At 37.8% G+C, this 20131-nt stretch overlaps 1 protein-coding gene across 1 annotated transcript in view; it reads right to left on the minus strand.

Annotated features, from left to right (window-relative positions):
• The window catches only part of LOC104597815 (ARM repeat superfamily protein), an 82527-nt gene that overhangs the window by 46785 nt on the left and 15611 nt on the right, over window positions 1–20131 (minus strand). The window contains exons 5-8 of the mRNA XM_010259540.3: window positions 19865–19943; window positions 19684–19757; window positions 16422–16528; window positions 3104–3286 (exon numbers count right to left, since the gene is read on the minus strand). Coding sequence (XP_010257842.1) covers window positions 3104–3286; window positions 16422–16528; window positions 19684–19757; window positions 19865–19943 — 443 coding nt within the window. The remainder of the gene's footprint in view (window positions 1–3103; window positions 3287–16421; window positions 16529–19683; window positions 19758–19864; window positions 19944–20131) is intronic.

Genomic DNA, 20131 nt, shown 5'->3' on the forward strand with positions numbered 1-20131 from the left:
TTCCGAGTCTGATGTAGTACATTGTTGTTGTTGAAGAGAGGTACCAGCTCGTGCATCTCCTCGGGCAGTCTGTATTGTAACATCATTTTGTTTCCTTTGAATAAAATACCATTCATTTATCAAAAAAAAAATACGAGCTATTATGTTTCAGGCCCTTAGATGGGAATATTAGGTTAAGTAACCCTGTATAGAAGCCCCCTCCCCTCTCTCTCTCTCTCTCTCTGATTGCCACGGAACAGATCTTACGCCTCTCTCTCTCTCTCACCCATTTTTTGACCAACCACTTCACCGACTGGTTGGTCATATTAAAATGTTAATTAAAAATAAAATTAATGGAATAATGTGAGCCATTGAAACATGTAGTGGGTTAAACAATTCGCTGGTTAACCATTGGTTTATTGGCTTTAAACAGGTCTGAGAAAAATCGACCCATCCATGTCAAGAACAGATTAAAAACATTGTCACAGGTAAGCCCATTTCTTCTGCAATTTTTCTGTATTTTTATTTGCTTTCTATTTTTAATATTCAATTTATGACATCACAGGTAGAGCCACTTGACCAGGACAATTGAACCACTAGTCAATCACCCAAAGAGAAAAGTGATTCCATTTCCACTTTAAATCTCCCAGAAATTACCAAGGTTGAAAATGACGGAAAAACAACCAAATGTTCATCTCCAGCAAGGTTTTAAATTTTGGAAGTTTCATCCATTTCAGACCTAAAATTTGAAACAAATTTTCAAAATCTCACAAGATTATGGGAAAATTTGTTGGCAAATTTTTAGTTTTATTTATATTTTACAATATTTTTTGAATGTATGTTATAAATTTTATAGGTTTTCTCAGCCACCTCGGCTGTTATCGCACAGCTCCTTACTTTTGGAAAAGATAATATCTCTTACATTTAATGATAAAAGATGTAGATATACAAGTATAGCATTTGAGAACCTAATGTAGAGAGTGTGTCTATAAGGGAGGCAAAAAAGGACATCCATAACATAAAACACCATATAGACCTATATTTATCATTGTCCAAAGAAAATATCGTGGAGAGAAGACAAGTGTGATACATTCCTGAAAGCATTTGTCACTAAGAGACAGAAGAGAGAAGTAGCCACAGCTTTCCTTAAAATGACCTCACTACAAACAGTCTTCAATAATTCTTGCATTCCTTTCTGACCAAACAAGTAATATAGGATCACTATGAGAACAAGATTCCATGCGACATTCCTCTTTCTTACTCAGGCCGTAGATGTACCATGCATCTAATACCTCCACTGAGGTGCCAGGAAAAGACCAGCTAAGCTGGACCAAGTGGCAAAAAATCATTCCACCTATGCTGTGGGACAGTGTACGAAGTACGAACAGATTATCTGCAGTTTCCATCTCTAAAGGGCACAAACAGATTATCTGCAGTTTCCATCTATAAAGGGCAAAACACATACCCTATTTCCAGCAGCTCCCTACCCCTTCAAATTATTTTACCCCTAGTCAGACATTTTGTTGATCAGAACCCCTAGTGAGACATTTCCCTAAGGCTCAGTTTGGAAGGAGTACAAATGCAAATATCTACAGTACAAATATATACAAAATATAAGGTTTTGCATGCTACAAATTTGTATTAGTACTCCTTCCAAACTGAGCATAAGGCTGCATTTGTTTCCAATGCAAGAACAAATACGTACCATGCAAAAACCCCCTCTGGCCAATGCAGTGTTCTAATTTTACACTGATAAGTTTGGTATCCCAACTAAATGGTTTCTGGTTATAACGAGTACAAACACGGATTCCAAGACTCAAATCCATCTTTTTTACATTGACCAACTATGAGTGCAAAGTGTGTATCAATTTTTTGGGTACAAACTTTGCTCTCATTTTAACTATAAACGTGTCTTGGAAGTTGTGATAGCTGTCATTTTCAGTACACAAATGTATGCTTACTAAATGCTTCCAAAACTGAACCAGAGTACATTTATGCATTGAACTGGTATTTGCACAGCAAACAAACGCAGCCAAAAGTACACAATCTACAACATAAAAGCAGCTTTTTAATGGGACCAAAGGTCTACATAATACCCTGTTGGGGAAACAGACATTCTTTGATGTGCAGAGATGGTTGAGAAGCAACCAAACAATAAAAAGGCAACTTCCCAACATCCACACACATTGATATGCATCTTTCCCCCTTTGTCTCAACCAATGTCAGCAAGCTCTAAATCAGGTCCCTTCTAAAACCTGGAGTCTACACTAAGCCCCATAAGATTTCTCTAAGTGCTTTCATGTTCTCAGCAATAATATGGTGCTGGATATACCACCGTCACAACTTCTAAACTCTCATTTACAACTGTGGAATGAAATATTCCAACTTAAGATTTCTTTCCTCAAATTTTTTCTCGTTTTGTCTCCAATACAGCAACTATTATTCTTCTTTCTGTTTTTTATTTCTTTTGAAGGGCTACACAACGGGGGGGTTAGCCCATCCCCCAACCCAGGTGCAGGTGGTATTTGATCCCAAGTCTCCGCTCGACCAGCAGGAGACCTTACCAACCAGCTGGTTAGCACCTTGCATTGTTCTTTCTTCATTTTTCACTTTCTTCTAGTTTATCATTGCTGAAGTCTTTGTTCAGCATTAATGTTATACAGTCAAAACAGTTCATCTTCTTCCTTGATTCTCTGCCATATTTCTTTTAAGTTAATCCTAATTCCCTTAGTCTGCTGTATATAAGTCAGTCCATCATCACAATGACTCTTTATGATTCTCCTAGTTTAACCAAACACCTTAAATACTATTTTAAGTTGCACTTCATTCTGCTGAAGTTGCACCAGAAATGATTTGGCATACTTGACATGTAAACTATATGTTTTTATTTTATACTAAGAAATGAAAAGGAAAAATAAATAAAAAGACCTTAATAATAAATGAAGTTTAAACACAAAGCCAAACCACATGATGAATATACTCAATTTAGCCTCAGACAATAGATTAGATCATATTCAGACATGAAAAGAGGATCTGGAGTAAGATGGCACCCAAATAGATATTACACAAAATGAGCATGCTGAGCGGCTGACTAATGTAGCATTTTATAGGGAAAAAATCTTACCTTGAGCAGATTTATCACCAATTTCAAATATAGAATTATTCACCAATAACAGCAGAACCTGCTCTGCTCTTGAATGGAGCCTTGATGGAGTTCCTCTCATAGTATACCAAAGTAAAGCACTAACCCCAGATTTTCTCACATCTGAAGGTCTCTTCACAACTTCATTTATGATTTTCCTAATACCTGAATTACATCAGCAGTAAGCTATCATAAGTTGTAATCCAAAAGAATAAACTTGAGTATATAAATATGTATAAGCATATATAGTATCAAATGACAATATGTGTGTAAAATTGTACAAAAGGAAAAAGAATAACGAAACAAGTAAAGGCATGCATGTATGCATTATATTAATTGATTGTTAACAGATCAATTGAGCTTTTCTTATCAATACCCAATATGATTATTGATTAAATCATAAAGATTGAAGATATACATAGTTGCGAAGCTCTCCTTTGTGGGCTAGCCTTTGCTACCCACCCCTAACAGGTCATGTGAGCTTTGAGCTTTCTTAAATTATTAATAGTAATCATGCAGCAGGACATTCCTCCACCACTGGATGGTTACAACCAAAGCCAACTACAATGATACCATGAATCTACTTCAGTAGAATACACCACAATACAATAAAATGATAAGTCCATGTTCATCCCACCCATGGCCAATAAATCAGCTATAGTGTGTTGACCGATTTTCTTTTTTTTTGACAAGTTTCTTTTTTTATCAATAACAAATAACTTTCATTAAGAAAAATGGAGATTAAGTACAAAGGAGAAGGGGAGATAAATTCTATTAACTCCCCAACCAAAAGAAACAAAAACCAAGTTACATATTAGCCCAAAACAAAGCACTCCTGTTCACCCCTTGCTTAAGATAACCCGTCAGCAAAAGAGTTAGCACTTCTTTTAATCCAATTCAGCTTAATTTCAATATCCTTTGCCAACCACTTCGATTTCCCATTTTCGTTGCTATAGTTCCAAAATCCAGTCATCTCTCTCTTTAGCTAGCCCACCACCAACTTGGAGTCTCCTTCTATAACCAATTTAGTAATGCCCAAATCCTTGGCTCTTTGTACACCTTCCAGGGCTGCCATGATCTCAGCCCAAAGAGAGTCACCCATTCCTATTGGACCAGAGAAAAGAGCAATTATGTTTCCTTCCTCATTCCTTAGTACTCCCCCAATGCCTAAAGGCCCTGGATTCCCAATATAGGTCCCATCAAAATTCAACTTGATAAATCCGCAAGGAGGAGCCCAAGTAATGTAAAGAAGGCACTACCACCAGAGCTGACCTTGCAACCTCCTTCTGATTCCTTAGCAAATCATCACTCAAGAAATCATTAAACAACTCAGTGTTCAAAGAGATTTCTAGAGATCTTGAATCTCTAATAGAATGTCAGTAAATTCATATAACATATATTCATTGGCACACATTTAGCAAATCAAGAAAGTATAAGCAAAACAATCTCATGAGAGTTGAATACCAACCATACATAAAGTAAATAAAACATTTATCAAGAATATGGTGGCAAGATATGCTGATGGTGAAAGAAATTATAAGTCTTTTCAGTGCAAGAGGCAGTCAGAGGTCACGGTGGTGAAAGAAATAAAAAGTATTTCCAGTGCCAATTGGGCCCAAGCATTCAGTTAGAGCTTAGCATTACTACAAGGTCTAGTCCTGATATTTTTCCAAGGCTTTGGTTGATCTAATATTTGGAGCAACTAAAGGGCAGCCCAGTGCATGAGGCTCCCGCCAATGTGGGGTCTAGGAGGAACGGATATATGCAGCCTTACCCCTGCACATACAGAAAGGCTGTTTCCAAGATTTGAACCCTGGTCACCCAGGTCGCAATGGAGCAAACCAACCATTCCGCCAAGGCCCACCCTCAATACTTTGGAGCAACTAAAAGATAAATTTCAGATGGATGATAGAGAGATAAGATGGCCTCAGATCATTATGCCACCATATAGGGAGGCTATAGTTTTAGCATCCAGAGTGAGCATCACATGTAAATGCATCCAAAGGTCACCTAACTTGTTACCTGCAAATCTTACCAGGGAAGGGGTTGGGAGAAGCAAGTATTACTTTCAGACTACTCTCCCAGGTTTCTCTTGTGAGGTTATGTTTTGGTCCTTCCATACTGTATCTTCATAATACAAACAGATTATTTATACGAAAATTACATATATCAGCACCACTACCTTTCAAACAGAGAGAAAAGAAACCCTACCAAAACAATTTGCTGCAATATACCTACAAACATGACATACAGAAGTTATTTTTCCCTCTAGATTTCACTTAATACTGTAAAACACATACTCTCTACTAGGATAGCCTTTACCTAAAGTAGGGCTGTTCATGAAACCAATTAAACCGACCAATCCGACCCAACTCGACTCAAATTGGCCGATTTTCAAATAGTGTCAATCGGTTTCAGTTCCTCAATTATGAAAATCGGAGAGGTCGGGTCGGTTTCGGTTTGGTCGTGTATAAACCGACCAACACCGAACCAACCCGACTGTCATATACATATATACTTGTGTTATCTGTTAGCCCTTCTTTCTCCACAATGCTTTGACATCTCCCATAAAAAGTTGTAGAGAAACCTTAAAAAGTAAAAAGCTGACAACAAAAACAGGTAATAAGGCTTACAACAACCTGTCATGCATTGATATTCATAATAAAATAGTGAGGTAACAAGTAAAAAGCTGATAAAAGCAGACAATGAGGGCTGACAATATATTTATTGTCGATGCCAGAAAAGATATTAATAATAATATTTTACAAGTAAAAAGCTGACAAAGACGGACAACGATGAGATGCTACATGCGAAAATTGAAACAGTGCTTTCTAACTTGGGTTTAAAAGAGGAGAATGTCGGTTCGGTTTCAAACCGATTAAACCAACCTTATGCACATTTAGTTTTTGCTCGGTTTTTTTATTAACTTCCATCGGTTTCGGTTGGCTTATAAGTCAACCCGAGATGGTTGGTTCGATTGACAAAAACATGTGAAACTGAACCATAGTTGTCAAGGCGATGCCTAGGCGACAAAGTGCCCTTGGAGGCTCGCCTCGCCCAGTCGCCTAGCAGTTTTGTGCACTGGGTTATAAAATACTTTTATATTTTTAATTTTTTGACATTATAACTATAAAATAGACATTATTAAACTAGAATGATCATTTTATGTGCTTATATACTAATTTCTTTTTATTACTTTCTTATTTTCTTAGGGTTTAATCAATGCAACATTGCTAACTGCTGTATTGAACCCATGGTTCACAGTATTGATACACCTCTTTGTATTGGCAGAGGTGTATCGGTACTTATAACGATACTCCCCCTATTTTTTTTATTTCTTTGGTTTTCAATTTCATTTTTTTTATTAGAGGTCCTTGGGTGTTGTGGTTTTGGAGATAGATCGTGCAACTGGGTAAAGGGTTTTATTAGCTCCTATCATTACTCAGTCTTGGTGAATGGGGTGGTCAAAGATTTTTTCCCTACCTGTAGAGGCCTTAAACAAGGTCACCCTCTCTGCCCATTTCTTTTCACCTTAGTTGCAGATGTTTTCAGCAGATTAATCTCTAAGGCAGATAGGGAAGAGGAAGTGAGTGGCTGGAAGATAGGAAGGAATAACATTAGGGTAACCCACCTACAGTTTGTTGATGATATCATAATTTTTTGTGAAGGGGGTGATAGGCAAAAAGTGAGGAATCTTAGAGCATTGATACAACACTTTGAGGAGGTATCAAATTTGAGAATAAACATGGAGAAGAGTTGTGTGGTAGGTGTGAATATGAATGAGGGGATCATCCAGACTGTGGCAGATTGCTTAGGTTGTTCCGTCACTACTTGGCCTCTACAGTACTTAGGTCTCCCTCTAGGGACTAATCCAAAAGAGAGTAGTTTCTGGACCCCAGTGTCGGAAAAGTTTGAGAAAAGATTAACTTCTTGGAAAAAGAACTACATCTCTATAGGGGGTAAAGTGACTATTGAGAGCTACTCTAGCAAATCTACCGGTCTATTTTCTCTCCGTTTTCAGGATTCCTAATAGGGAAGCTAAGAAGTTGGAGAGATTAATGAGAAATTTCCTTTGGGAGCCAAGGGAGGAAAAGAAAGACCACCTAATTAACTGGGAAATAGTTTGTAGGAGTAAAGAGGAAGGTGCTTGGGACTAGGAAGGTTAACTCTCAAGAATAAAGCTCTCTTAGGAAAGTGGTTGTGGAGATGGCCTAGAGAAAGGGAGAGGTTGTGGCATGAAGTGATAGCTAGTATACATGGTAGACTGGAAAATGGTTGGGATGCGGGTGTATCACGTCAAGCTACGTTGGCTTCCCCATGGAAAGCAATCCAGAGTATCCTCCCTTAGTTCTCAACTTTTTCAGGTATGATGTTAATTCTGGTACATCTGTTTTATTTTGGGAAGACATTTGGGTGGGTAATGTTGCCCTAAACGACCAATTTCCGTCTCTTTATTCCATTTCCCTTTACAAGGAAAAGGTTATCTCTCTTTTTCTCTCATCTCCTTTTTCACCCCCTCCTTAAGTTGGGACTTTGGCTTTCGGAGAAGCTTGAGGGATAATGAACTTAACAGTGTTTCAGATCTGTTGTCCCTTCTTGGTTGTGTCTTCTTGGACCCCCATAGTTTGGATGTGAGGTTATGGTTCCCTCACCCAAAAGGTTACTTTACCTGTGCTTCCTTTTTCAAATCCCTTTTGTTCTTCCCAGGGACAATGGGGTTTTCCAAAAAGGAGATTTGGTCTAGACCGGTTCCACCTAAAGTTATTATTTTCTGCTAGGAGGTGTTTTATAGAAAGATTAATACCTTGGACTGTTTGCAGAGGAAAAGGCCTTCTTTGTGTTTGACCCCTAACTGGTGTGTACTTTGCAGGGCTAGTGGTGAGGATCTCACTTACTTGTATCTTGTTCCTTTTCTAGTGCTATTTGGAGTTGGATTTTCTCTTTGTTTGGGCGCAAGTGAAATCTGTCCATAGATTTAAGTCAGCTATTTGATCCTTCATTTTTTGTGTAGCCTACAAAAAAAAAAAAAGAAAAATAATGTGGAGATGTATTAGAGCAGCCGCCTTGTGGACAATATGGGAAGAAAGGAACGCAAGGGTATTTAAGGAGGAGGAAAGAAGCACTCAAGCTGTTGAGGACTGTATATTAACTAGGGCCATTCAATGGTTGAGAAGGACCTATTTTATACGTTCTCCTTCGATGATTTTTGGAGAAACTGGTTAGCGGTGGCTAACAGCCACACAAGGAAGGACAGGAATTCTGTTGTGTGGATGCCTCCACCTGAAGGATGGGTAAAGCTGAATTTTGATGGAAGCCACCAAGGAAACCCAGGCACTTCCAGGATAGAAGGGGTGCTGAGAGATAATGAAAGCAAAATATTAGCATTTTTTTCAGGCCCCATGGGAATAGGAGACTCCAATAGAGCTGAGTTCTTAGCGGCAGTACAAGGTATTCAGATTGCAGAACAGTTAGGAGTCCAATACTTGGTAGTTGAAGGGGACTCTGAGATTGTTGTGGGATGGCTGATAGAACCAGCTTCAGATATGTGGCGACATAGAGATATGCTAAGGAAAGTCAACTGGATCACAAAAGACATGGCCGTTACCTTTCATTGGGTGGGAAGATCATCAAATGCCTTGGTGGATGGGTTAGCTAGGCAAGGGGCCTCAAAATACATTTATTTTGGGCCGCTTTGTAATTTTAGTTCTGGTTAATTCTGGTCAATTCTGCTTTAGTTTGATGTAATATTTGTTAGAAGAGGTAACAACTCGTGCCTCCACTTGGGTCTCTACTGTATTGCCTCATATTTCTGTTTTAATAAATTATATTCGTTCATAAAAAAAATCATTTTTAATATATATTATTTAAAAAATGGGTCCCCAAAAACACCTGTAAACGGGTATCGGGACCCCAAAGATACAATACAATACACCCGATATGGGGCGTATCATATCGAAATTTTGATCCTTGATTGAACCCTCAAAAATTTCAACACCTGAACCTATAAGCAAAGGAAGAACTTAAAATTTTGTCTAATCAACACATTTTCTTCTTCCATGTCTTCTTCTTCTTCCACCTTTTCTTTTCTTCTTTCCTATAACAAAAGTAGGGGTTCAGCCCCTATATTTTTTGAATTTTTTTTGATGAATGATAATAAATTTATTAATTTAGAAGCAGATTTAAAATGAGTTCATACAACATCCCAAGGAGAGGCGCAAGCTGCAGCCCCTCCTTGAATCTTACAAGTAAACTAGGAAAGAAAATCAAGAATCACAACTAAGCCCAAAACAATTCTTCCCTATTTACCCCTTGCTTGGCTAACACATCTGACAAAGTATTTGTTGATCTCCCCACCCACTGTACAGTGACCAACATATTCCTTGTCAACCAACTAAATTTCTTCATTCCATTCTTGTAACGCCACATAGCCTCTTCAGGATTTTTCAACCAACCCACCACCACTTTGGAATCCCCCTCGATTGTTAGGTGTTGTACCCCCATCCGGTTTGCAAGTTGCATCCTTTGTACAGGAGCTAATAGTTTTGCCCTGATGTAGTCCCCAATTCCGAAGGGACCTGAGTAGAGCAACAAAATCTCTCCCTTCTCATTTCTCAAAGCACCCCCCCATTCCAGATAATATTGGAAAACCCATGCTACTTACACCAAAGTTCAACTTCAGTGAGCCTTCAGATGGAGGAGAACAGCTTGTAATTGATTTGTCCTTTAGGGATGAACACCTCGCTACTGTTGACCAATTTCTCCAAAGGTCATTAAAGGAGAATTGATGAAAATTTTCCAAGGTCTTCAGCCAAGGTATTGCCCTATTCAGCACACAGTCTTTCAATTCCTGACTGCTCCTTTCCTTTTCTTGAAAAATTCTAGCATTCCCTTCTTCCCAAAGAGTCCAAATCAAGGCAGCACGAGCACATCTCCACATAATTCTCCCTATTTTTGTAGGCCAATAAAAGGTAGAATGGTTGAAGAGCATGTGAACTTCTGCTGGTAGACTCCAATTACTCCGAAACAACAAAAGTAGCCAAGCCCAAAGGTTTGCAGAAAAGGGACAAGATATTAATAGGTGGTAATAATCCTCACCGTGAGTTCTACAGAGGATACACCAATTAGGAGAAATACAGAGGAAAGGTCTTCTCTTTTGTAGGTTATCTAGAGTGTTTACTTTCCCATGGAATACTTCCCAACAAAACGCCATAAGTTTTGGGGGAACTGGCCTGCACCAAATTTCTTTTGACGGAAAGGGTTGGTGAGTAGAAAGTTAAGAGATGGGCTTGAAGAAAGAAGCACAAGTGAAGGTTTCATTGGGTCTAGGAGTCCATACCCTATATTTTTTGAATTTCCTTTACTTTGTTCTTTTTCTTCTCATAAAATGTTGATTTTCTAGACTTAAACATGAAACTTATACTTTTCTTATGAAAATTATGAATAATTATTAAGGAAAGATGGTTAAGGAACCTAGGGAACTACCCTATGATATATGGTTTTACTTAAAAAAAATTCATTGCCTAGGCGACTAGGCGCCCCCTGTCACCTAGCCTCCTCGCCTTGGTGCCTTGAAAACTATGAACTGAACCGATTTGACCCATGAACAGCCCTAACCTAAAGAATATTAGTGTTAGTTCTAAGAAATTGAGGTAATCAAATACTTTCCGCAAACTCCATTTTTCTTAGCAGGTCCTCCAGCAAAGGAATCAACTGAAAGATTTGACTGGTAATGGGAACTTGCCCAAGGGAGGCAAACCAATGAGACATGTTTCTTTAGGCTCTGTTTGGGAAGAGTGCAAGTACAAAAAATGTTCAATACAAATGCAAATATATCTGGTTCATGAAAATGCAAAGTTGGTTTAGTTTTATAATGATAAATCTATACTCTTGCCAAATGATTTTTAATTGTGATACATACAAACACGAATCCCAAGATTGAAATCAACCTTTTTAACATTGATCAAATTTGAGTGCAAAGCTTGCATGCATTTTTTCTCTTGTTGTGAGGATTATTTAATTGTTATTTTATAGTTGCTGTTAGTGGGTTGTCAGCTTAAGATGCTGTCAGTCAGTTAGTTTCTTTCTTTCTTATTAGTTTGTTTCTAGGGAGTGCCACCAAAGGCATACTTGTAATCTCCCATTCCTTTTATATTAAGTTAATATAAATAACTAAACTGGCGGAAGACATGAGTTGGTTTTTTTGTCTCTCAATCATATCTTCCTCTTCTTCTCTTTCTCTCTCTCGTCTCTCTCTCTCCATGAATGATTACATGGTATCAAAGCAAGGTTCTGGGCTATAAAAAAATCGGTTTCTCCCATTTGAACCTGCTTCATCCTCTTTTCTTCTTTGATTTCTTGGACGTGGAAGACAGAGAAAACCTAGCAGACTACTTGCGGCTCTTCCTTTGGGTTCTTCCTTGGTCGTAATATCAAGGAGACCCTAGTAGAAGAAGGGTGATGCAGAAAAAGAATCCCTTTCTTATCTGTTCAATGCTGTGAAGTTAGTTTCTGGTTGGCACCTTCGTACAGGTGCTGGACAGGGTATGTGTTCTTGTTTTTTTTTATAGCCAATGGTGTGAAGGCCTTATTTCTTGGTTGTATACCTTCATTTGGATGTTGGATTGTTAGATTGCATGGGTTGTAGTCGGACTGCTAGTATACTATTCTAACGGCTGGTGTTGGACTGATTACTGGGCTATTTTAATGATTGAACCATCACTGAGTTGATTTCAGCAGTTTTTTTTTTTGTTTTTTTCCACATTCCAGAAGTAAATTCCTTGAGGGTTGGTATTCTGATTGTGGTTGTTGTGTAGTTGTGTGAGATTTGATCTGATTCAGCAGTACTCTATGGCAAACTATGATCCAACTTCATCGGCGGTTACACCGACCCGTAGCACAGCTGGTATGGGAAGTGAAAACATAATGTTTCCCATGCCCACTACCTGGAGTGGGCTAAAAGTGTAAAATTTTATGTAACGGCAAGGGGAAAAGCTAGTTACATAAATGGAAGGGTGAAAGAACCCAAGAGTGAGACAGATGAACATGATAGGTGGGACCAAGAAAACAGTATGGTGATGTCTTGGCTCCTTGCAGCCATGGAACCTGATGTGAAGAAGAACTTTAGGTGGGCAGACACCGCTAGTGAAATTTGGGAACAGGCCAAAACTACCTATTCTGAGCAAAGGCATTATGCCAAGGTTTACCAGTTGCAAGCTGAATCCTCAACCTGTTAACAAGGAAATCGTAGCTTGTCTTCCTATTATTCAGCCCTTACTTCCGTATGGAAAGAATTGGATCATTATCAGGCTATAGAGTGGAAACATGATGACGATGCTAAGGCCTACAGGAAGCTGGTTTCTCAGCAGCGTGTGTTTGCCTTCTTGTTGGGACTGAACCCTGCCTATGAACCCTTGAGAGTTCAGATCTTAGGAAGCAAAGAGTTGTCGTCGGTTCACGAGGTATATGCCCTTGTTCAATCGGAAGAAAGTAGGCGGAGTGTGATGGTTACAACCAAAGGGGAGCAACAAGTTGTTTTGGCTGCAATGAGTAATAACATGGGGAAGAAAAGTGACACCAAGAAGGTTGATGATAAAGACAAGTTGTTTTGTACCCACTGTCGGCGCTCACAGCATACACGTGACACATGTTGGGACATTCAAGGGAAACCCAAGTGGGCAGTGAAGAACCAAGAACAGAGTAAAGGGCAATGTTAGAAGAAGATGAACACAGCACATAATACAGCACATGTGGCAACCCAAGATACTCAGGTTGCCGGTACTACTCGGGACCACCTTTCTAATTCTGACCCCAAGGAAGATATAATGAATTCCTTCAGAGACCACCTTCATTTCTCAAAGGAAATACACCCCTGATCTATTACAAGACACAGGCAAATTAGGTGCAAGGCCAACAGATACTCCCATGGATGTTGATCACAAGTTGGGTGACTGTGATGGTGAACCTCTAAAAGATGTGAAACAGTTCCAAAGGTTAGTGGGAAAGCTGATTTATTTGTCCATAACCCGTCTAGACATTGCCTATTCAGTTGGGGTTCTAAGCCAATTCATGCACTCTCCTAAGAAACCACACATGGAGGCAGCAGAGAGAGTTCTTAGATACTTAAAAAAGTATCCCAGAACAGGTCTACTATTCAGTAAACATAATCACCTAAAGGTGGAAGTCTTTACAGATGTTGACTGGGCAGGGGCTGTGGATGATAGAAAGTCCACGAGTGGGTATTGCACATTTGTGGGAGGAAATCTAGTGACCTGGAAAAGCAAGAAACAAAGTGTGGTAGCAAGGTCAAGTGTTGAAGCTGAATATAGAGCTATGGCACATGGGGTGGCTGAAGTCCTTTGGCTAAAAAATCTTCTAGGGGAGCTTGGGGTTGTTGTTCATAATCCTATGTCTCTTTACTGTGACAACAAGGCAGCCATAAACATCGCCAGCAACCCTGTCCTACATGAGAGAACCAAGCACATTGAGGTGGACAAACACTTCATAAGGGAAAAATTGGAAAAAAGGGAAATTTGCATCCCTTATGTCAACTCCAAGGAACATCTCGCTGATGTCCTCACAGAAGGGCTTCCATACTCGTGGCACAATGAGTTATGTGACAAGCTGGGCATGATAGACATATTCAGCCCAACTTGAGGGGGAGTGTTGTGAGGATTATTTAATTGTTATTTTATAGTTGCTGTTAGTGGGTTGTCATCTTAAGATGTTGTCAGTCAGTTAGTTTCTTTCTTTCTTATTAGTTTGTTTCTAGGGAGTGCCACCAAAGGCATACTTGTAATCTCCCATTCCTTTTATATTAAGTTAATATAAATAACTAAACTGGCGGCAGCCAGAAGGAGTTGGTTTTTTTGTCTCTCAATCATATCTTCCTCTTCTTCTCTTTCTCTCTCTCGTCTCTCTCTCTCCATAAATGATTACAGCTCTCATTTTGAATGCAAACATGTCTTGAAATCTGTGTTTGCTGTCATTTTCAAGACATAAATGCACTCTTACCAAACATTAGCAAAACTGAACTGGCATTTGCACTCTTCCAAAACGGAGCCTTAATCATTTTTTCTTTCTTTCCTGATAATTGATAAAGTAACTTATAAAGCCATATAGCAAAGAGAGGGATGAAGTCTCACTAGAGACAAGATTTTATAAGGTCAATGAGTTAGAACCATGTACACAATATACAAGTATGTATGTTACACCTCAAAAAGGTATGTGTAGAATCTATTTTCATATATTACAAAAAGAGCCAGCCTATTGTTGCTGCTCCACAGCTCCAAATAGAGTTACAATTGTATGAATTCTTTAGTCTAAAGGGCATCCACCCCTAATGGAAGTATGCCTACTAACTCACTCTCAGGTTAGAGAATTAAACAATATAGTTAGTAAACCTAGGAATCCAGTCAAAAACAACTAATGGCCAAGTGTCATGCTTCACCAATCAGATGTCTTAAAAATGCCAAAATCTTTTCCTTTCTCCTCTTAACCAACTAATGTTTTTACTTTGAATACCCTACTACAAGCAGGTTCCTGTATTCTGATGTCTGCGCCAGTCTGAGACCTTGAAGCAGAGCTCGAAGTTCTTCCAGTTTAGAATTCCCGAACCTATCAGATCCCTTTTTTTATTTCTTCAGAAGGGCTACAAACCAGGGGTAGCCCATCCCCCAACCCACTGGTTGGCACCTTACAATAAAATGCTCCCCCGGCACCTGAATCACCTGGACTCCACATGCATCATCCATCAAAATATAATTATACTCTATTAATGGAGGAGATAACCATGTCAAAGAAACAATCCCTTCTACTGGATGACACCACTAGAACTTCCCAATAAATGAAAAAAAAAAAAAAAGATCAGTGTTAAATCCGTTAGTATTTGTTCTTAGGCTCATTTTTTCAATTGGGTGAGCCATCCACTTTTTTGTCTAGTTATATTTTTCCTTTTCATGTTGTACTTCACTTCTGTTTTTCATCAAAATATTATCTATTTGATCTGTTACCAATAAAAAATAAAACTCAAACACTTCCTAACAAGAAAATGCTAAAGTTATATATATTTAATGTTGTTATTACAAATGCACATGTCCCCATATGGTTGGGATAAGGCATGGATGATGATGATGATGATGATGGTGCCGTGGTGGTGGTGATGATGATTACAAATGCACATATAACCATAACTTATTAGCTATTACTAAGCTTAGTGGATGAATCCAGTTAATTGTATCTTGTTCCTTTCCTAGAGCTATTTGGAGTTAGATCTTTTCTTTGTTTGGGTGTAGGTGGAATCTGTCCACAGACTTAAGCCAACTGTTCGATCCTTCCTTTTTTGTGTGGCCAACAAAAAAAGGAAAAATGATGTGGAGATGTATTAGAGCAGCCGCATTGTAGACAATTTGGGAAGAAAGGAATGCAAGGATATTCAAGGAAAAAGAATGAAGCATTTGGGCTGTTGAAGATTGTATCTTGACTAGGGCAATCCACTGGTTGAGAACTTTGGACTTCTTTCATACCTTTTCCTTTGATGATATTTGGAGAAACTGGATAGCAGAGGTTAACAGCCATACAAGGACAGGGAATCTGTAGTGTGGACCCCTCCGCCTGAAGGATGGGTAAAGCTGAACTTTGATGGCAGCAGCCAAGGAAACCCAGGCCCATCGGGGATAGGAGGGGTGCTGAGAGACACGAAGAGCAACATATTAGCCTTGTTTTCAGGCCCCGTGGGAATAGGAAACTCTAATAGAGCTGAGATTTTAGCAGCAGTACAAGGTATTCAGATTGCAGAACTATTAGGAGTTCAGCACTTGGTAGTTGAAGGAGACTCTCAAATTGTTTTGGGATAGTTGACATACCCAGCTTCAGCCATGTGGCGACACAGAGATTTATTAAGGAAAGCCAACTGGCTTACAAGAAATATGACTGTTACCTCTCTTTGGGTGGGAAGATCAGCAAACACCTTAGCGGATGGGTTAGCTAAGCAGGGGGCTACAAGGGATCAGTTATTTTGGGCTGCTTTGTAATTTTATTTATGGTTAATTCTGTTTTATTCTGATGTAATACTTTTCTGAAGAGGTAACAGCTCGTGCCTTTTCAGTGTTTCCTGAACTGTTTTTCTGAATTAATAAATTTTCTTCGTTCATAAAAAAAAAATCCAGTTAATTGCCTCTTAAGGTTAAAAATTATTATGCAGAATATAGTTTACTTAGACTTACAATATACTATCCACACAATTGTCTAAATTACTTTCTAAATCAATGGAACAACATTGAAGAAACAGCAGCACAGTAATTACCTTTCTTTAGTTGCTTCTCAGGTGCATTCCTCAGCAAGAAAGAAATTGCATCAGCCATAAATTCTTGAATATAATCCTTAGGGTAATATCTTAAATGAACTGTGATCCTTCAATAAAGAGAATTTGTTAAAAGTTGTCGAGGCAAACAAGACTGGAAATAGTATATAATAAATGTAAGCAGAATGAGTTGAGCACACATACACGAGAGAGAGAGAGAGAAAGAGAAAGAGAGTACGTTTTAATTTTAATTTTTAACACCCAAGTTACATAATAGAATTACCCAATAAACACTTTGTGTAATTTAAGAGCAACTATAGTGGAGGGAACTAGCAATAGAAGGTCAGTGGAAAGTTAGGGCCAAAATTATCTTTTTCAGTTGATAACAGTACTGAAAAGAATGAGATACTTGCATAGATGCCAAGCATCCCCAACATAGGCCAATCTAAGTCACCTACCTTATTTCTTCATATCATTGTATTAATATTTTAAGCTAGATTGCTATTTCCCAGCTTGGCCCAAAATAAATTTCTTCTATCCACCCCATGGTTCAAAATTTCAATATGATACACCCCATATCAAGAGTATCGTATCGTATCGTATCTGTGGCGCATCAATATTTAAGGTGTTAACTTTGGTTCTCTATGATCATATCTTTTATTTGAGGTATATTTTGATTTCTAACTAATAAATTATACTAATTAAACTATTTTTTTATATCTTCTGAAGGGCTACACAACGGGGGGTAGCCCATCCCCAAATCCAGGTGCAGGTGGGATTCGATCCCAAGTCTCTGCTACGACTAGCAGGAGACCTTAAATTAATATCCAATAATTTTAACAATACAAAACCTATGTATTTAAAATTGCAAAGGAAAACAAAACCATCCTTCAATTCAGATGGTAGATAAGTAGTTAAATCATCAGATTAAATGGGTCAATCCATGGTGTCATAGTTTTTGATAAGTAATGAGTCATATTCCATTAATTCAAAGATCGGTTACATGAAAATTCCCTTTCAGAGGCACAAGGTGCTGCCTCTCCATACAGAAAACACAAAAACTACATCAAAAAGTGCATGACTATTAAAAAGACACAAATTACAGTTGCGCCCAGAACAATGTTTCCCTGTTTGTCCCTTGTTTTGCCAAAACATCAGCAAATGCATTAACTGATCTCCTAACCCACTGTACTGTTTCAGATATATTCCTTGCCAGCCATTTGAATTTCTTTATCTCATTCTTGTAGTCCCACGTGACATCTTTCAGATTATTTAACCAGTTGTTCACCACTGTCTTAGAGTCCCCTTCAACCAGAAGCTGCTCCACACCCATTTCTTTTGCAAGAATTATTCCTTGTATTGCAGCTAACAACTCTGCCCGAATAGAGTTCCCAACACCTAAAGGGCCAGAGTATAGTAAGACAGCCTCTCCAGCCTCATTCCTCAGTACACCTCCCAAACCAGAGGGACCCAGGTTGCCCTGGCTACTTCCATCAAAATTCAGCTTCAAAGAACCGTGAGGAGGGGGGACCCAGCTTATCTTTGAGGAGGAGCAACTTGCTACTGATAACCAATCCCTCCAACAGTCAGTAAAGGATAAATGATCAAACAAATCCAGAGTCTTTAACCAATGTATTGTCCTATACAAAATGCAGTCCTTCAAGGCCTGACTGCTTCTCCCCTTTTCCTAGAAGATCCTAGCATTCCTTTCTTCCCAAACTGTCCATAACAAGGCTGCTCGTGCACACTCCACATTTTCCATCCTCTTTTATGAGGCCAATAGAACATAGAAGGGTTAAAGATTGTACTTACTTCTGTTGGCATATCCATGGTGTCATAGTTAAATAATAAAAAATTATAAATAAATAAAATTATAAAATATACAAAGAAGTGAATTTTTTTAGCACATCTCTAATATTATATATTTATCATATAAAAAAGTAAGTATGATAAATAAGAAGAATTGCTTATTAATGGTTGAAATGAAATGCAAAATTTAAAAACTACCAAAAAACAAAACCATTTTCCTATTCAAGTGGTGGGTTAATGGTTCAACCTTTTAGGTCAAATGGGTAAAATAAAAATAGAATTACTAAGAAATATAGGAATTTTTAATAAAAAATATGTATTTATTGTGTCAAAAAAATAAGTGTGGCTAGTAAAGTTATTGTTATTAATGATGAAAATAGAATAGAAACTTAAACTAACTCTAAAGAAAACTATTTTCTATCTAAGTAGTGGTCAACAATCCATAGGGATCTACTTAGGTGAGCCCAGCCCAATGACCTAGCTCTAGTAATTATAAAAACTTTTAAAATAAAAATCAGATTAAATTAGGATAGAGAATAAGATAAAGTGTAAACCTGTTAGTACTATATATATTCTACACCTCATGTATTATATGCCTGTAGCCAATACATACAAATAAAAGATAAGAAAAAAGAAAAAAATTAAATTAAGAGTTATAAGATAAGCATAAGCACATTAGTATAATATAAATATATGTGCAAAATTTTTAAGATATTGTACTTGTAAAGAAGTATATCAAATGAGGAAGCATACAAGGATAAGTGTATAAATAGCATGTACATGTACATTGAATTAATTTACTAACCTAAAAAACAAAAAAGCATGTGATATTGATGAAATAAATGCTTTTAGTTTTTATGTCCATTAATCTTTTATAATTTGATAATGTGCAAGGCCTTTCATTAACTATGCAATTACACTTCCAATAATGTTTCATTAACATATTCTGTGCATGCTTTTGGCTTTTAAATCCATTAATCTTCTATAATTATATATATACGACTAAGCAATTACACTTCCGGCAATGTTTCATTAACAAACTCCATGTTCTAGTAACCTTTCCCTGATTTTTCAAGATTTTCCAGATATCGTAGCAAAAAAAGAGCTTTTGAAACATCCATCAATATCAAATTGCAAAAGATGGGGCCACATGGGCTCCTTCGGAACCTACTCCCATGTCCTCTTTTGCTAAAAAAGAGTACCATTATACAAGTGCAAATAAATGATCTAAGCAGAGTTTTGCAAAGTGAGAACTTTAATAACAACTTTTAAGCAGCAGCACATGATATGCAAATTGCAGACAGTAATTATCATATGACAATCATAATGTCCTTGTTCAAAGACCCTCATAAGAATCATTAGAGATGATCAAAAACTTTTATAAAAAAGAAATAAGCAATAGAGTAAGCACTTTCTCTGTTTAAATAGAGTTCTATTTAAACCTATATTTACTTACTTGAGCACATGAACAACATCCCTTACAAGATACTTCTGCAAATACATCATGATACAAGACCATGACGTAAAAATCTGCAACATCAGGGGTGCCAAATAAATATTGAACGTGGTTTTCAGATGAGTAAATATATGCATTTGAGAGCAGGAAAATAAAAAGACAAGAACATCTACTCATTTACCTGCTCAAGGATTTCTGGTTCCCTTTCAGCACCATCTTTAAGGAGAGACACTATGCAATCAGTGATCCTCTGCAGAAAGCTGCAAAAGAGAAATGAGAGCAAGGAATCAGCTAACAAAGAAGTTAACAGAGTTTTAAACTAAAAGCACTTATCAAAAAAGGAAAAAAATAATTAAAAATCCACGTAAGAACAAGAACACCTAACAGAAATTTTAGATTACAATTCATGCTTATACAGGGTTATCCAAACTGGAAAGGCACACAAGGA

This window comes from Nelumbo nucifera, chromosome 4, assembly GCF_055504915.1.
Source record: "Nelumbo nucifera cultivar China Antique chromosome 4, China Antique-T2T, whole genome shotgun sequence".
Taxonomy (NCBI): domain Eukaryota; kingdom Viridiplantae; phylum Streptophyta; class Magnoliopsida; order Proteales; family Nelumbonaceae; genus Nelumbo; species Nelumbo nucifera.